The 18,719-nt window shown below is 39.1% G+C and overlaps 2 protein-coding genes across 22 annotated transcripts in view; one reads left to right on the forward strand and one right to left on the reverse strand.

Annotated features, from left to right (window-relative positions):
• FUBP1 (far upstream element binding protein 1) overlaps window positions 1-2,597 on the reverse strand; it is a 34,569-nt gene extending 31,972 nt beyond the window's left edge. For 9 of the 19 annotated variants that reach the window (XR_003971139.1, XR_003971136.1, XR_003971137.1 and 6 more), the window contains exon 1: window positions 2,371-2,588. Coding sequence is in view for 14 of the 19 variants with exons in the window: in XM_036064204.1 (XP_035920097.1) it covers window positions 2,371-2,490 (120 nt within the window). In the remaining 5 variants the exon portion in view is untranslated. Of the gene's footprint in view, window positions 1-613; window positions 918-2,370 lie in introns of those variants that run through there. The other 10 variants (XM_030327094.1, XM_030327095.1, XM_032594326.1 and 7 more) reach the window with 5 other exon arrangements.
• Window positions 2,598-2,811: 214 nt separating this feature from the next.
• DNAJB4 (DnaJ heat shock protein family (Hsp40) member B4) overlaps window positions 2,812-18,719 on the forward strand; it is a 48,686-nt gene continuing 32,778 nt past the window's right edge. Inside the window, exon 1 of one of the 3 annotated variants that reach the window (XM_030327101.1) lies at window positions 2,812-3,116. The gene's annotated coding sequence lies outside the window, so the exon portion shown is untranslated. Of the gene's footprint in view, window positions 3,117-7,144; window positions 7,729-18,719 lie in introns of those variants that run through there. The other 2 variants (XM_030327104.1, XM_030327100.1) reach the window with 2 other exon arrangements.

The raw sequence follows: 18,719 nt of genomic DNA on the forward strand, positions 1-18,719 counted from the left end.
TCCTGCATTAACAAAGACCTGTCCGATTAAAAATGTCAACAACATCCCCACTAGTACACAGCTCTCTGAGGGCAAGAAGCTATCCTTGTATCTCCTGGTCCTTCCAAGAACATGGCACACTATGCCAGACAAAGAAATCTAAGGTTAGATGGGGATTTTGGGAATATAATCCAGGATGCTTTTCATATAAATAAAAAAGTAGTTCAGATGTTAACCTAAACTTGTTCCTTCAGTCCAAGTACTCCTCCCTGTATTCCATTTATATAATCAGACAAACAGCTACAATGGACATACAAAGGCATCTTCAAATGTAATCAGAAGGGAAAATTCAACTCAAAAGCTAAGTTTGGGAATCTCAGGTTTAAGGTCAGTTCTGTAAAGAAAAAAATCAAATTATTACAAAAAGACATCTGTAAAGAATCATATTACAGCAAGGACATTGAGGCAGCTGACCTGCTGGCATAAAAAGAGAGTATAAGAAATCCATAGTTTGAGGACAATTTCTGTACTTAAAAAAGCAGTCTAACTTAATCACAAAATTACAGATTAGCCAATTTTTAATTAAAGCATGGCAACCCAAAGTCTTTCAGAAGTTGTATCCACCTGTACTCACCTGATTTCCACCCTCTTTCCCCCAACCAACATTATCCTCCAGTGACTTCCTTCACGGGTTCTTGTTATTCCAAAAACTCCCATACCTTTGCACACGCTGCTTCTTTTCTCCACTGATCAAACTCTCACACATTCTTTAACGTCTTGCTTAAAATATCAGTCCTTTACTTTGGCAGTTAGGCACCCCACTCTTTGGTGTTGTGTACAGTGCCTGACTCAGCAGGAACTCTATAAATGTTTACAGAACAAGTGGATAAATTAACGGTGCCCATTTTTGTCTACTCCTCTCTGAAAGCATTAACAAATACTACTATTTATTTGCATTTGGTTCCTTGACTGTATCAACACTTCCTAGAAGGCAGAACTCCAATTCATACAGTAAAAAAACCCTCTAGTATCTAAGTAGTGTGTGGCACAAATTAATTCAATACACTGGTTGAATAAAATTAGGTGAATCTTCTAATCCAATCTAATAAAACTCCAATAAGAGTGTCATTTAAAAAATGTTTCAGTCGCTATTCTAAAAATGTTCAGAAGTAATAGAATTCAAGTAAAGAAACTACAGAATTAGCATTAACGGTAACTTTTTGTTGACTGTCGAATATTTCTGATTATAAACCAGTATAGGTAAATTTTTATTTATAACGTGTTCACATTACTTAAAAAAGAGCTTATTATTACATTATTGCAGATTTTATGCAGTTTGACTCAAATGATCCTTTAGTGAAAGTGGAGGATGAAAAAGGTTAACGAAGTGAACTCCTTAATGCAAACAAAACACAGCACAATATTAGTATCTGATTAGCGTTCGCTTTAAACTAATCTAAAAACGTCTAGCACCTAATACGCATGTCATAACGAGAATAAGATTTTGCTTACATACAAACACATACCAACATCATAACATTTTAAGTTATAATTATGTTAAGGGACTACCTAATAAAGGTAAAGTTCAAACTAGTAAGTCTTTACATTTCCTGGAGTAATTTTTTTTTTTTTTAACAGCTTTCATTTGGGAAAGAACTGCCTTGAGGGCAAATGTACGCACCTACGTAATACAAAGAAGTGTGGTCAGTTTACGACTCTGAACAGAGAGGCAGATTCAAACTGAAACTTCGGGTATAATGGGCCTGAAGCCATTTTGAGAAATAAGGGGGAAGGACTGGTAGAACACTGACACGTAAATCCTGCTCTGAGGAAGGATTCCAACCTGGGATACTAGTATTCTCTGAAGCCTCTTCCTTGTAGATGTGAAAGTGAATGAAGGCGAAAAATTAATTTCGAGAGGGCTCGGATGAACTGGAAGCTGTGAAAACTGCTTTACTGACATAACCCTTCCTTACTATGGCTCTTGAGGACAAACCCTAGTCCTCTCTCAAACTCATTACCAGAACCTTCCATACTATTGTGTAAAACTACGCGCGCTTTATCCCATGGTGGAGGATGTTCATTCTGAGAGAAAGGAAATGCCAAGCTAACTCCTCGGAGAAGGAAGCGCGACTGCCGCAGAAGCGAAAGACCTAAAGCCATCTATGCCTAACGCGTTGGGGTTCTAAATGGCTTAAACACTAAGAAAAACAAAATCGAGTTCCAGCCTCTAAACTGTATTACCAACATGGGAACCCTGAGTCTCCTCACATTTCAGAGCCCGGAAGGGCACTTCTTTCCTCTTCCTCATGCGCGAAGAAGTAGCGGCCTACTCAGCCAGCGGCCAATTACCGTGAGCGTTCGGAATCCCGCCGCACGGTCCAGACTTACCTGCCGTGCTCTCTGCAGCGCATCTTTGAAAGCATCGTTAACTCCTCCTCCACCACCGCCGCCGCCTCCACCACCAGCTGAGCCAGAGGAAGGTGGAGGCACTGTTGAGTAGTCTGCCATGTCTACGCTACAGAGGCCGCTGCCGCTTCTTCGCAGAGATGTTCCCTCAGCCAACTGCTAAGAAAGAAAGAAAATGGCGGCCGTCGAGGCTGTATCACATTCTTGTGCGACCATCGTGCCGTAAAGGGGCGGAGACTGAAAGGAGAAAATCTCGCGATGTTTTGAAGCGACGCGCTGCTGTGGGGGTGGGGTTGAAAAAAAACAAGGTGAAGCAGAGAGATGTCGCGAGAAGTGTGTTCACGATATCGCGAGAGTGAAGTTTATTTTTGGCGCCTCCTCTACGCGCATTCGCGTGTTGAAACTGTGTGGTTGTACTTCCGGGGTGGTGGGTAAGAGTGGCGCGGCGACCCCGGTTGGCTGGAGTTTCTGAAAACCTGAAGAAAAGGAGTAGTTGCTTTCTATTGGTTGCCGCCTAGGGGAGGGAGTGTGGGTGAATTTTCCTCCAAGGGTCCTTCCGTGTATCCATGGGAAAGTGGGTGACGTCGACGGGCGTTAGGACGACGCAACAGTATCTCGAGAGCGCCGCAACCAGGAGTGCGCCTGGGGGAAGCGTGCCCGGGACGCCACGCGGAGATGTTCCCGAAAACGTCCGCCCGGCCTAGCGGGATCTCGGCATGATTTTCAGGGTAGTAAAGTGTCCCTGTATTTTACTTCTAGATTGCCAGATCTTTTAGCTTTATCACAAGTGGGGATTAATTTAGGCTGGAGGCCTTTTAGTTCTTGAGCTGATTTCGACATCTTGTGTAAATAATGTGGATGAAGCTTTGAAGTTATGACTGCCCTATTCTTTACCTTTAAAAAATGTGATTGCTCCTAAAATTCTGTTGTAACTACACTTAGTAATCTAGTATGTGTCCGGGATCAGTTTTATTGAGATGATCTTATAAGAACAACATCAAATTCTTCTAACAATAGTTTGCCCCATCCCCTACCGGTAAGAACCCACATGTAATGTTCTGAATTGTCATCCCTGGACTTGATAGCTTTGTAAGTGTGTTTATTTTGTTATCTGTTCCCAATTATCAGGTAACTTCAGGCCTTCCCGACATATGATGGCATGTAATTTACTGCAATATTATTATTAGTAGTTTCAGATTCATGGGGATGCTTCGGGAATCTTATTTAGGAGTCGACCGAAATGGTTTTTTTCCCCGAATTCTTTTATTTTTGGAGAACAAAGACCTAGGTAAAATGAACTTTATCAACTGGGCATTTTGTGTTTTGGGAATTAGGTCTAAAAGAGTACTTTCCCCATTGCTAGTCTTAAGAGTAACTGGGAGAAATGTGTGCTGCTGTCTTACTGATAACTAATGTGTGCACTTGTTCAAGGCCCCAAATAAGTCGGATCATTAGACAGTTATATGCATATAGCTACAATTGTAGCATCATTTTCCTCCAATGAAGCTTTTCTTACCATCTTAACGAGTTATACAGTTTTGATTATCTTTTTCAGTGTTCATAACTATCCTTTTAGATTTGGGTTGGTGGGTGGGATTTCTATTTGGAAAAGCAGTGAATGTATTGGACTACAGATTTAAGTATAACGAAAAAAAAAGACTGTAAAAGCGTTGTTGGGTGGTATTGCTAAACAAAATTTTTACAGTTGTTTTGAAAAAGATCCAACAAATGGCATTTATTAATTGATTTCTTCATATTAATTAGACCTATTCCATCCTGATCAATGTAATGTAACCACAGAGTGATATAATTTACCCTCAAATAAACTTTATTTCAGACAGTATTAGTTGTCTCTAAATATTGAAAATAAGGGCCTCCATTTCTAGTTTATTTGTAGACTCTCCTGGAAGAATGGGTATTCTAGGATGGGACCCAGTTGAAATCAGTTTAGATAGGGATATCTTAACTTCAATACCATTTAGACTGTTTGATCAGATAACTCTATATTTTGTAATACTACTATCTAGTGTAATATGTTTAGCAGCCTTAGCCTCTACCCATAGATGCCAGTAACACCCCCCCACCCCCAGCCACAAACACACACACACTCAGTTGTGAAAGTCAAAAATGTCTCCAGATAGGCAAAGTCATCTCACATTGAGAACCACTAGTCAGCCTTCATTCCTGTGCCTGCCTCTCCATTGGGAAGACCTATTTATCATACTTTTGAGGTATATTCCAAATTCTGTTAATTTCCATTTCCGCTCCCAAGTTACCATCACCTCCATCCTGGACTGTTATAGTATTCTGGTTGGTTTTTCTGCTTCTACCCTTACATGTCTACAGTTTGCTCTTTAATATTACGAAATTTCATACAGAAAAGTATGTAATATATGTGTAAGTTCTCAAAAGTAAGAAGCAGCCATTTCCAATATTTTTGAAGCTCAAGCCTCTACTTGATGATTGTGTTGCAATTGTTTATATAGCAGCTTGAATAATGTCTTTAAATCTTTTTTAATTGAAAAACTTTTTATTTTAGAGAGAGAGAATGAGTGGGGGAGGGGGCAGAGAGAGAAGGAGACACAGAATCTGAAGCAGGCTCCAGGCTCTAAGCTGTCAGCACAGAGCCCGATGCAGGGCTTGAACCCACAAACTGAAATCATGACCTGAGCCAAAGTTAGACACTCAACCGATTGAGCCACCCAGGTGCTCCTTGAATGATTCCTTTATAACATAAATCAGGTCATCTCACCTTTGTGTTCCTATTGCACTTTATTATTATTTTTTTTTTACCTTTTAAAGAGAGTGCATGTGTGCACATGAAGGGGAGGGGCAGAGAGAGATGGAGAGAGAATCCCAAGCAAGCCCCTCACCGTCAGCGCAGAGCCTGATGCGGGGTCTGATCCCATGAATCACGAAATCATGACCCAAGCTGAAATCCAGAGTTGGACGCCCAAATGACTGAGCCACTGAGGCACCCCTTCCTATTGCACTTTAAATCCTATACCCTGGAATAGTGTACAGGCTCCATATAATCAGGCCACTGTCTCTAAACATTCCTCCCTTTTATTCCACTTCACCCACCTTGCTGTCCAAGATCATTCCTGCCTTTAGGATTCCTTTTTTTTCTGCCTGGTGTGGATGCTCTCGTAGACTTTCACATGGATAATCTGTCCTCGTCATTCAAGGCTCAGTTCAGATGTCACTTCCTTAGGCCCTCTCTGACCTCTAGTTGTGCCATTCTGCAATCACTATCCTATTACTTCTCTCTCTCTCTCTCTTCCCCCCCCCCAGCCCCTCTCCCTCACTTGCACTCTCTCTCTAAAAATTATATATAAATAAGTATATATATGTATATATATGTATATATATAAGTATATATATATATATATATATATATACACATGTTTGTTTATTGTCTCTTTTCCTTTAGAATGTAAACTGGAGAGGGAGGACTTTGTCTACCTCTACCATTGACCTGTCCCTAATGTCTAGTCTTAGTGTTCTAGATATTTGCTGAATGAATAGAATATTGAAAAAAATCTGTCTCTACATTTTAGTTGATTTTGTGACCTTAGGCAAGTAATTTAGTTGCTGTGTCTCAGATTTCTCCTTTACATTATGACAACTTGCTTTGCTACCCTCAAATGAGGTATCTGTGAGTTCTTCAGAAACCAGAAAGTGCTGTAAAGTGGAAATTAATATTATTAACATGTAATTGAGTTTCTGGCATCTTATCACGAAGGAAGGATAATCCATGTAAATTTTTTGGATTACAGCTATGTTCAAATCTTAGTTTTAGTAAAACCCAGAATCCTGCAAGAGCAACTGAGTTGTGGGAGAAATAACCAGTGACTTTTGATTAAGCTATATGTGAATTCTCAGTCTACACAATCGTTTTAAACCCATTTGTACTTTGCTGGTTATTCTAGGTAATCTCATTATAACTGATGAAATCAGGATTTTCTTTAAACTTTTTTTTTTAATGTTCATTCATTTTTTTGAGAGAGACAGAGCATGAGTGGGGGAGGGGCGCAGAGAGAGGGAGACACAGAATCCAAAGCAAGCTCTAGGCTCTGAACTACCAGCACAGAGCCTGATGCAGGGCTCGAACTCTCAAATTGTGAGATCATGACCTGAGCCGAAGTTGGACGCTTAACCGACTGAGCCACCCAGGTGCCCCTGAAATCAGGATTTTCTTAACTAAATTCATTCCCTTTTGCAATGTAACTTTTCTTAAAAGTGGGTATATCATCGCTAATCTAAAATTGGTTTATTGTGCTTTGAGAGATTAGCTAAATATTTGACTATATTTTATAGTCACATTTTTAACACAGAAATTGGTATTTCATATTTCATTCTTAGGATGAAGCAAAAGTTAGTGTCTTTGAATTTACAGAAGTCTAGCGGGGAGCATTTAGATTCACCAAATAACAGTGAAAAGATTAGCAAGCATAATAAAAGTTGGGCTATTAAATGTATTGGCAAGTTTCTTCATTTTACCTTCTGACTTATTGGTTACCAAATGACTGAGTGACCTTTTTCTTAGTACAACTTTTCACTTTTGGAGTTGGTAAATCTGAAATATTAACAGATTCTTATTTTTAGCTATTATAGAAAAGTCCATTATTGCTTTCTTTTTTTCTTTTCTTTTCTTTTTTTTAGTTTTTTATTTATTTTGAGAGAGAGAGGGACGGAGAGAATCCCAAGCAGGCCCCATGTTGTCAGCATGAGCCGTAATCAGGGCTCAAACTCATGAACTGCGAGATCATGACCTGAGCCAAAATTGAGAGTCGGATGCTTAACTGAACCATCTGGGTGCCCCCCATTACGGCTTTTTAACAGGCATTTTAGAGTGACAAAATTGTACAGGCTTCCTGCCTCACCTTTATGCCCATCACCTACCTCCTAACAACTCTTAGGCAGAAGGATCTGGTAACTTCATGCTATACTCTGTGTCATTTAACCAGGCCAGTATTTCCTCAGTATCATAGTCACAAAAGATTCAGTTTAGATGTGAGGAGGGAAGTGGCCACTTCAAATTAAACATACCAGGATGTAGTTAGGGTGTTTGTTTATTAGGCTGGTCATTGGTCTTAATGACTTTTATATCCCTTCTGACTGAGTTTCTAGAATTCTGTTTCAGACTAAGGTATGAATGGAAGCAGGATATATTTGCATCTTAGAGGACAAAGTTGTTAGCACAAACTGACTTTGGACCATTGTGGAGAACCAACAGCTTGACCAGTGTCTGAAACTGGAGGCAGCCCCAGATAGTGGAAAAGACTCTGGACTTGGTCCCAGAGGATCTGTGTTCGAATATAACCCCTGTGCCCCTTGGTAAGTCATACAACTTTTTCCTTTTACCAGCATACCAAAAAGAGGGCAATTACTCTGTTTCTGAAAAGTAGCCAACAGTAAAGGATAATAAAAAGTCTTACATAAACTTGTGAAAGGGAAAATAGAAGTCACTATGTGAAAACATATCCCCTTCCCCTCAGTTATTAGAAATTTCTTCTCTGATTTGGTTGCCAAATTTGATAGTGTGGTCCTGATTAAAGTACTGTAAGAAGACTGAAGAATACTAGGATATTGCTCATAATCATTTGATTTGCCCTAAATCCAGCTTTTTATCATCCTTATCATTCTCACTTATCCATAACTGCAGAGCCCCCTTTTTGTCAGGTATCCTTCCTACCTCTTCCATTTTACTGTTGCTGATTGTTTCCATTTTTCCAGAAAATTCAAAGGGCCTCTTTGAATATATATAGTGTTTGGCTAGTCCAGAGCTCTCTAGGGATTCTTTTTTTTTTTTCTTTTTAATGTTTATTTTTGAGGGAGAAAGTGTGAGTGGGGGAGGAGCAGAGAGAGGGGGACAGAGAATCCAAAATGGGCTCTGTGCTCATAGCAGAGAGCTCGATGCGGGTGTGAACTCACAAAACTGTGAGATCATGCCTGAGCCGAAGTCGGAGGCTTAACTGACTGAGCCACCCAGAAGCCTCTCAAATTTAGGGATTCTTATTTGTTACCATGTACTACATCATGGTAATAATAACATAATATCACTTATTTTTTATTTGGAATTCCCACTAGGTTGTAAGGTCCATGGCAGTAAGGGCTCTGTCTTTTCTGTGCCTTTACTGCATAGCATGCTCTAAAACATAGCAATAGCTAATAGTGGCTAGTACTATATACTGGGTCCTGTTCTAAGTGCTTTACTTGTATTTAATTCATTCTCATACGGCTCTATGAGATGCTATTAAAATCTCCATTTTGTTGCAGTACAGGTAAGTTAACCACCTTGCTCACGGTCACATGTTAGTGTTAGTGATTTGAACCCAGGCAGTCTGAGTTGAAAGAATGGAAGAATCTATTCAAAGTCAAGTAATGGGATATATGTCTTTGTAATTTCTATGGTATGGTTCACAATTTAGTATTTCTCACTTGGATTTTAAAAATATGTATTTGCATTTGTTTCTATTAAGACATATGCTGAAGTTCTTCATGGGAAGGCAGATCTTAATGTAAGGTAATAAAAATGTTACAAAATCAAAGAACCCATGTATGTATAACATGATACAAGCTTGCTTTTCTGTATTGTTAATTGCATTGGATGGATTAGTAATATCCCTTACTAAAGTATATATGGTGCTTTATGGGTGCCTGGGTGGCTCAGTCGGTTAAGCATCTGACTTTAGCTTAGGTCATGATCTCATGGTTCGTGAGTTTAAGCAATCAGTCTCTCTGCTGTCAGCACAGAGCCTGCTTAGGATCCTCTGTCCCCTTCTCTCTCTGCCCTCTGCCCCTCCCCCCCCCCCCCCCCCACCGCCGGTGTTTTCTTTCTCCCTCCCTCCCTCTCCTAAATAAACTATAGTGCTTTATGGTGTGTGTGTGTGTATGATGTATGTGTATACATACATATATATTTGGTATAATTAGTGTTATTTTTCAAAGAAATTTTACAGGGGGGGTTTGTTTTGTAATTCACACCACTAACTAGATTGTAAGCATCTTCAAGACAAGAATAGGATTGCTTAATTTTAATTTTTTCCCTGTATTACCACACAGCATCTATGATAGTGTTTTTACTCTTTGTCTGCATATTGGATTCCTCCACAAACTAGCCCCCCTCCCAAAAGAAGCATACCAAGAGTTTTAAAAATCAGAGTCTTCTGAGAATTGAGGATAAAATTCTTCATAGTTCAATCTTTTAGAACAATTAGTGTTTGAGACAAAGGTTCTTTGTGAAAATAATATAAATTTTCTTTGCTCTTTAAGACCTCCTTCAGTGAAGGGGAAAGGCATATACTGTATGGGGGAAGAGGGAGGGGCTTGCTAAAGTACCATTCCCAACTTTACAGGATTCTTCAAGTTTTATGAGAGAAGGACCATCCTTAACTGTATCATACAAAGGACTTCTTTGAATATAGATAGTGTTTGGCTAGTTGCTCACATCTTTTGGCAGCCAGTGTGTAAGCAGGATCTGTCCCTTGACCAGGATCATAGGAGATCTAGCACAGCATCATAAAATATATAAGAAATTGAATATCCATATTTAGTGAAAAAAATGTAGAGCTGACTGCCCTTGCTGATGAGCCATAATACTCCCAGCTTCCCCTTACTTTAGGGATAATTCTAGATTGAAATTTGGTACTCCTGACAGCATCTGTCTCAAAAAACTGGCCTTTACCACCCAGTTCCTGAGTGATTTTAGTTAATTCTATAGCATGCATTCCAATAACTTATAACAAAGCTGGTATATAATACTGCAGAATATAATATATAATAAAACTGCATAATGTATAATATATATGGTTTCTTTTTTTGACCTATGAAGCTTTTTTTAAATTTTATTTTAATTACAGTACAGTTAAATAGTGTGATATAAGTTTTCATAATTTACTTTGAATTGGTCCTCTACCTATTCCCTAAATGTACTTCCAAATCTGTGTCTGCAGCAACCTCCAAGACTCATCTTGCATGTTGCTTCAAAACCAAAATGTCTAAAATAAATTCACATTTACTGTTCTTATTCTCCCTTTATCTTGTGGCCAAAACATGTTTTTTTCCTTCCCTACTTAGATCATATATTTATACATCAGTTCCTTTCACTTGTTACATTTATCTTTTTCCATTAAAACTTTAGCCAAATAAAAATGAAAATTAAAAATCATCTTTTTTCATGAACCTTAACCTGACTAACCAATTCCATTGATCTTTTACTTAATTAAGTGTATTGGTTACAGGGGAGCTTTTCTAAACATGTTTAAGCTGAGCCCCAACCCCTACTCCCAGAGACTGATTTAATTGGTCTATTATCTCTATGTGTGACAACTTCTTAAGTTGATCCTTAAAGCGCAGCCCACACTTGAGAACCACTGAAATATAACTGAAGCCTACATGTTCCATTAGACTTGCTTATTTTTGATGCCTTACAGTTTGTCCTCTAGCTTTTTCTCTAGTTTTCTAGAGAACTCAAGGTCTAAAAGCATTTTCTATTTTTGAACCCTATTTTTTTGTTGATCGAGGCTAGGGCAGTGTTTCTTTTTTTTAAAAATTTTTTTTTTTCAACGTTTATTTATTTTTGGGACAGAGAGAGACAGAGCATGAACGGGGGAGGGGCAGAGAGAGAGGGAGACACAGAATCGGAAACAGGCTCCAGGCTCTGAGCCATCAGCCCAGAGCCTGACGGCGGGGCTCGAACTCACGGACCGCGAGATCATGACCTGGCTGAAGTCGGACGCTCAACCGACTGCGCCACCCAGGCGCCCCTAGGGCAGTGTTTCTTAAAACAAAGGTATGTTTGAGAAACACCCTACATCATCTGGGGTGTTTGTTTTTTTTTTAATGTAGATAGTTGGGCCCCACCTGGACCTAGTGAAAAATGTTTCAGGAAATCTACATTTCTTTCTTTTTTTTAATAAACATCATAGTTGATTATTCTGCTTATCAGAATGAAAACTGCCCTATTATGCAAAAAGTATTTAATAAATGTGGAATTTAGCTTAAATTTTGTTTCCCCAGCTAGACTAGTAAATGTTCTAAACACCGAGATCTTGTTCTCTGCTTTTCTGTCTGTGTAAAAGAGGGCTGGTCAAGGACTAGATCTTACTCTTTGGTTTACCCAGTATGGTTTGGTGCTTTTATGTTGATAAAATCTTAATATCAAGTTGAATTGTTACCATATTAACCATTTTCCTGCAAAACTAGAATTAAACAAATTGTTGAATATGTGGTTATGAATGTTGGGGGCCTTTGAGGCTATAGCATGGAAGTGTACCCTCACTCAACTTTTCTTAGACTTGCAGACTTGAAAAGACCTTGAAGATCATCTAGTCTGTTTCTTTCATTTTATGGTGGAGGAAATTGGGACCCAGATTGCTTGAGAGCCATACACAAAGTGACAAGATTAATGGCAGAGCCAAGACTAGATTCCTAATCCAGCGCTCTTTATTTCATCAACAAACTCTATGAAGCAGCAATGATTGGGTTAAGTTTCAGTTGAAGGTTTTCTGCTTCTTAAATACAAAGGGAAGAAGAATCTTTGCAGAACCAAAAACATCTTGATATTTGTAATGAGGACATCTACCTTTACTCATAATATTTACATTTTGAGATAGATTATTGAAAGAAAGAGGATCTTTGCCAAAGAAATCCCTAACTGAAAATGGGTGGGTTTGAGATGTAAAGCCCACTTGGCATACAGTTTTGTTGTTGTTTTTTAGTGGAACTTTGCTTCTCTCTCCTGACATTTCCATGTCTCTATTTATAGCCAGTGATCTCTTTGGAATTTGCCTTCTGATTCTGTTTGTTCTTTTATGTTGCTTCATATTAACTGATATTCTCACTTCGTTTTTGTTAAATATATTTGAAAGGACTTGATAATGAAAAGAAGGAATTAAAATTTTTAGAAGCATCTGAAATTATTTTTTGTGATTTACCATAATCATTACTTATAACAGGTCATCTAATTGTAGTGCCTAATGATACAAGTACTAACTTTTCAAGATAGGATAATAGTTTATTTTTTAAATTTAAAAACATGAAAACTACAATACATTTCTTTTATCCAGGACAAGTAATAAATACTTGGATTCTTAACAACCTTGCTCTTTAATGATGATGTATTTGATATAAGTGAAGACCAAGAGATTTTTGCTTAGAGCCTTTAAAATGGTAAACTCCTTAAGTGTAGGAATTGTTTTATTTACCTTTGTGATTAAAATAATACCTGTCATCCATAGGTACTTACTTATTCAATTCAGGAAAAATGCTGGGCATTGTTCTTGGTGCTGGAGATACCTTAGTGAACAAAACAGATAAATATGCTTACCCTCAGGAAGCTTATTCTAGCAAGTGAATGTTGAAGGAAACCATGAATCACTACAAAGACTCCATCTTTGTTTTCAGACAGTTCTTTGCATCAGTCTAAAAAAGAATAATCTGGAGCCCCTGGCTGGCTCAGTCTGTGGAGAGTTTGGACTCTTGATCTCAAAGTTGTAAATTCATGCCCCACACTGGGTGTAGAGATTACTTAAAAATAAAATCCTAAGAATAATCTGTAGTTTATTAAACAATGGGGTGAAGAGTTGGAATGGAAGAAGTTTAATGATCAGATCATTCATTCATTAAACATTTACTTCTGAGTGTATGTAAAATTACTTGAAATAATCACATAATTGCCAGTTATTGTCATCCTGATTCTCATTCGTGTTCTGTTTGCAACCCTGAGTAAAGGCCTCAGTTGCTAGCCAGGTCACATTCAGGGAACTTCATCTTAAATCAGATACTACTGAGTACTTCTGACTATGCTGGCCAGAAACTCCATATTCACCAAAGTTCTAGTCTTTTCATATTTCCCTTTTCTTTCAATCTCTATTACTTCCTGGCTTCAGTTTGCCAGTCACTTCAAGAATTCCGAACTCTCATTCCCCTTTTCTGTCAGTCGTGTCTACTCTTTAAATCCACAACTCTTTTTTTTTTTTTTTTTTAATTTTAGAGAGTGTGCACAAGTGGGGGTGAGGGGCAGAGAGAGAAAGAATCTCAAGCAGACTCCATCCTCAGCACAGAGCCCAATGCAGGGCTTGATCCCATGACCCTGGGATCATGACCTGAGTCTAAATCAAGAGTCGAGCACTCAACTGACTGAGCCACCGGGCACCCCTAAATCTACAACTCTTTTTTTTTTTAAGTTTAAATATTTATTTTGAGAGAGCATGAGTAGGGGAGAGACAGGAGAGAGAATCCTAAGCAACCTCTGCACTGTCTACATGGAGCCCAACAGGGGATTGAACCCACAAACCATGAGATCATGATCTGAGCCGAAATCAAGTTAGATGCTTAATCAAATGAGTCACCCAGGCACCCCTAAATCCATGACTTTTAATCATTTAAAATACATATTGGAGGGCGCCTGGGTGGCTCAGTCAGTTAAGCGGCCGACTTCGGCTCAGGTCATGATCTCGCGGTCCGTGAGTTCGAGGCCCGCATCAGGCTCTGTGCAGACAGCTCAGAGCCTGGAGCCTGTTTCATATTCTGTGTCTCCCTCTCTACCCCTCCCCCGTTCATGCTCTGTCTCTCTCTGTCTCAAAAATAAATAAACGTTAAAAAAATTTTTTTTAAATAAAATACATATTGGAGTTAGTTGAGCTTCAATTCACCATTTGTTACCTAGGTGTGAAGTTATTTAACCTTTCCAAGTTTAACCTTTTTTGAGTTTCTGCTTGTTTTTAAATCTGTTTTTATTTTTATTAAACTTTCTTTTTAATATTAGTAATTTTTTTTAGGTTTCATTATTTAGTTTGAGAATGAGAGTGCAGGAAGTGGAGAGAAAGAGAGAATCCTAAGCAGGCTCCACACCATCAGTGCAGAACTCCATGTGGGGTTCAAACTCATGAACTGAGATCATGCCCTGAGCTGAAACCAAAGGTTGGATGCTTAACAGACTGAGCCACCCAGGCGCCCTAAATTTTTTCTTAAAAAAAATTTTTTTTTAATGTTCATTCATTTTTGAGAGAGAGTTGGGGAGTGGCAGAGAGAGGGAGACACAGAATCTGAAGCAGGCACCAGGCTCCGAGTCGTCAGCACAAAGCCTGACATGGGGCTCAAAGCCATGAACCATGAGATCATGGCCTGAGCGAAAGTCAGATGCTTAACCAACTGTGCCACCCATGTGTCCCTAAACTTTCTTTTTTTAAAAAATTTAAAAAAATGTTTATTTTTGAGACAGAGCATGAGCGGGGGAGGGGCAGAGAGAGAGGGAGCAGGGGAGACATAGAATCCGAAGCAGGCTCCAGGCTCCAAGCTGTCAGCACAGAGCCCGACACGTGGCTCAAACTTACAGACTGTGAGATCATGACTTGAGCTGAAGTCAGATGTTTGACTGAGCCACCCAGACACCCCTAAACTTTCTTTTTTAAGTTTATTTATTTTGAGAGCATGTATGTGTGCGTGCACGTGCACACATGCTCCTTAGGGAGGGGCAGAGAGGGATTGAGAGAATCCCAAGCAGGCTCTGCACTGTCAACACAGAACCCTATGCAAGGCTCAAACTCATGCACCGTTATGTCATGACCTGAGCCAAAATCAACAGTCAGACGCTTAACCAACTGAGCCACCCAGGTGCCCCTTAAATGTTTTTAAATTAAACTCTGTGCCCAATGTATGACTCAAACTCATGATCCCAAGATCAAGAGTCACATGCTCTACCCACTGAGCCAACCAGGTGCCCCCTGAGTTTCCGTTTGTTTTTGATACCCTAAGCATTGCTATGAATATTAAAAATGAGGGGCGCCTGAGTGGCTCAGTCATTTAAGCATCTTACTTCAACTCAGGTCATGATCTCACAGGTCGTGAGTTCAAGCCTCATCAGGCTCTGCATGGGATTCTCTCTCTTCCTCTTTCTCTGCCCTGTATGTGCTCTCTCTTTCCCTCTCTCTCAAAATAAATAAACAAAATCATTTCTCTAAAAAAAATTAAAAATGAGATTGTAACCAGATACTATTTCCCATAAGTAATGAAAACCGATATTAAATAATAGCCAAAAAATCCAGGCATTAAGTGGCTCTAGGGCTAGTTGATTTAGCAGCTCAGCAATATATGATATACCCATTGTTTTTTCATCTTTGCCCTCTGCCATCCTCAGCATGTGTCTTAATGCTCCAGATGATTGCATAAATGTTACCATGGTTCCCAGTGTTATGCACTCATAACTATAAAGTGGAAGAAAGTTTTTTGTCTTTAAAAGCAAGGAAACTTTTCTACTACTCCCTTCCCACGGACACCAATCGGACTAACCTTGTGCTGACCAAAGCTGAATCACAGGCTTACTCTAGCAAGTAACATGCTCGGTTTTGAATAATTAAGATTCATCTCCTGGGGATAAGTGAGAGGCCCCATCTTCGTAGTAATAGTTATTACTACTGCATTTGTGAATCTTAGGACTCTGTCCTTGGGTCTTTTTTTCTGTCTGTATTCACTCTAGTATAATCTCTAGCCTCGAGGTTTTAAGGTTACCTCTACTCCCAGTGATTTATCTTCCATCTGGACTGCTTCTTTGAATACTAGACTCCTATATCCAACTGCCAATTAGATACTACCATTTGTAAGTTTAATAGGCATCTTAAACTTAATATGTCCTATATTGACCTCCCCAATTCCCCAACCCTCTGCTCTCCTATCTTCCTATATTAGTCAATAGCAATTGTGTTCTTTCAGTTTGCTGAGGCTGAAAAACCTTGTTGTCATTATTGATTTCTCTCATATCCCACATCTGATTCATCAGGAAGTCCTATTGACTCCATCTTTAAAATAAATAACACCTTCACTGCTACATTATAGTCCAAGCCATCTGAATTACTGCAATATAATCTTATTGGTCTTCCATCATTGCCCACCATCCTTTCTCACTCTTAACACAGAGGCCAAAGCAATCATGTCATTCTGCATAAAACGCTCCAATGACTTATCTTCCTTCAATATGAGCCAAAGTGTTTAGTGGCCTACAAGGCTCTACACCATCTAGCCACTTATTATTTCTCTGACCACATCCCCACCCCATCATTCTGACACAGCTACATCTTGAAGATGCTTGGCATTCCCTCACCTCCAGACTCTTGTACTTGATTTTTCCCTCTACATGGTATGTTCAACCCCCACAAATATACATAGCTTTCACTCTGTCATAGTACAAATGTCATTTTCTCTGTGAGGCCATTTTTGGCCACCCAATATAAAATTTTAGTTCCCTTATTTTCCTTTTCCTCATTTTTCTTGATTCCTACCACCATAGGAATACTACTCCATATAGTAAGTAGTATTTTAAAAATATTTTTAATTAAAAAAATCTGTATATCTCCCCCATTAGAATGTGAAATACATGAGGCAGGGATTTTTGTTCATACTGTATCCCCAAGTACCTAGAAAGATACCTTGGCATATGGAAGGTCCTTAAAATGTTTGTAAAGATGGGTGCATGGGTGGCTCATTTGGTTGAGCGTCTGACTCTTGGTTCTTTCCCTCTTTTCTACCCCATCCCCACTCATGCTCTCTCTCTCTCTTAAACTTAAAATGTTTTTTTAAATTTAAAATGTTTGTAAAGAAATAAATGTCCATTCATCATGATTTCTTGGTTTTGACTGGGTCCAATTTAGTAATATTTTACTTGTTCCTGATTATTTGCCTTTCTATTTCCCATAACTGCTATTTCAGACCACCACCATTCTTATCAAATGCCCATTTTTTTCCTCAACTCTTTAGTAGTGGATGTTCTTTTTAAAAAAATTTTTAGGGACGCCTGGGTGGCTCAGTCAGGTAAGCATCCAATTCTTGGTTTCAGCTCAGGTCATGATCTCATGGTTCGTTAGTTTGAACCCCGCCTTGGGCTCTGTGCTGAGAGCAAGGAACCTACTTAGGATTCTCTCTGTCTCTCTCTCTTCCTCTCACTGCCCCTCCCCAACGTGTGCATGCTCACGTGTGCTCTCTCTCAAAAATAAATAAACTTACATTCTTTTAAAAAGAACATTGATATCGTGTATGAACTTCTTGGTCTTCCTAGTCAGTCTTCTTGCCTTCAAATTTATAAATTTGTCCTTATTTATTTTCTCTTCATCTCAGAGCCCATTTCTCATTTTGTTCAAATTTTATCTACTTGTACTCTTGGTACCAAACCTTCCTATCTTCTCTGAACCTTACCTAAGCAATCATTTCTTATGTGTTGTATTTTTATATATTTCATTTTCCTCTCTGTTGTTTTCTTCCTTTCTTGACCATCTTCAAACCTCCTTTATTCCTTCCCTTATATATATAATTCTCTCTTTTCTTCAGATGATTTCCTAGAAGTGTTTAAATTTACTATTCCGTCTTGTTCAATCCACTGGTTGCTGGCTTTTGCTTTTCACTGACTACAATTCCATCTGCTTCCCTCATAGGATTGTTGTAAGAGATTAAACGGGATTCTTTGTGTTAAGTTTTTAGAGTAGGGCTTGCACATAGTGCTTTTTTGAATGCTTACCATGAATACCTATAACTCTTGAAACCAAAATCATTCTCTTGTGGGTATTTTATTACTTTTGACTTTCCTATATCCTTCATGAAACACTCCTCCTTGGGGCTCCTGGGTGGCTCAGTTGGTTAAGCATCTGACTTCGGCTCAGGTCATCAACTAGTCCCCAGTTCAGAATATTACAACTTTCTTCTGGACGTCTTCATCCACATTCAATTTGGTTAAATATTGTTGTTCTAGGTGTTTGGGAGTCAAAAATTAAATAAACCAGGGCACCTGGATCGCTCAGTTGGTTAAGCATCCGACTTCAGCTCAGGTCATGATCTCACAGTTCATGAGTTTGAGCCCCACATCGGGCTCTGTGCTGACAGCTCAGAGCCTGGAGCCTGCTTCGGATTCTGTGTCTCCCTCTCTCTCTCTTCCTCTTCCACTTGTACTCTCTCTCTCAAAAATAAAGATTAAGAAAATTAAAAAAAACAAACACTCCTCCTTTTGGTTTTGGGACACCAATGGTATCATGATGCTTTCAGCTCCAAGTAACAGAATCTCTCTAACAGTAAGTCCAATGATGGATGGTTTCAGGATTGATTCAAAGATGTAACAACAGTGTCCAGAACCCAGGCTCTTGCTCTTTACCCTCTACCATTCTCACTGTGTCACAGATGTTTACTTTCAGGGTTGTAAGGCAACAAGCATGCTTTCATTATCCAGAAGCAGAAAGGCAGTACTAGGGTTTCTCCTGAGTAGGTATTTATAAGGAGGACAGTCTGCCTAAAGTTCCCCAGAGCATTTCCCTTCCATGTCATTGGCCACCCCTACACCAATCATT

This window comes from Lynx canadensis, chromosome C1 (genome assembly GCF_007474595.2).
Source record: "Lynx canadensis isolate LIC74 chromosome C1, mLynCan4.pri.v2, whole genome shotgun sequence".
Classification (NCBI taxonomy): Eukaryota; Metazoa; Chordata; class Mammalia; order Carnivora; family Felidae; genus Lynx; species Lynx canadensis.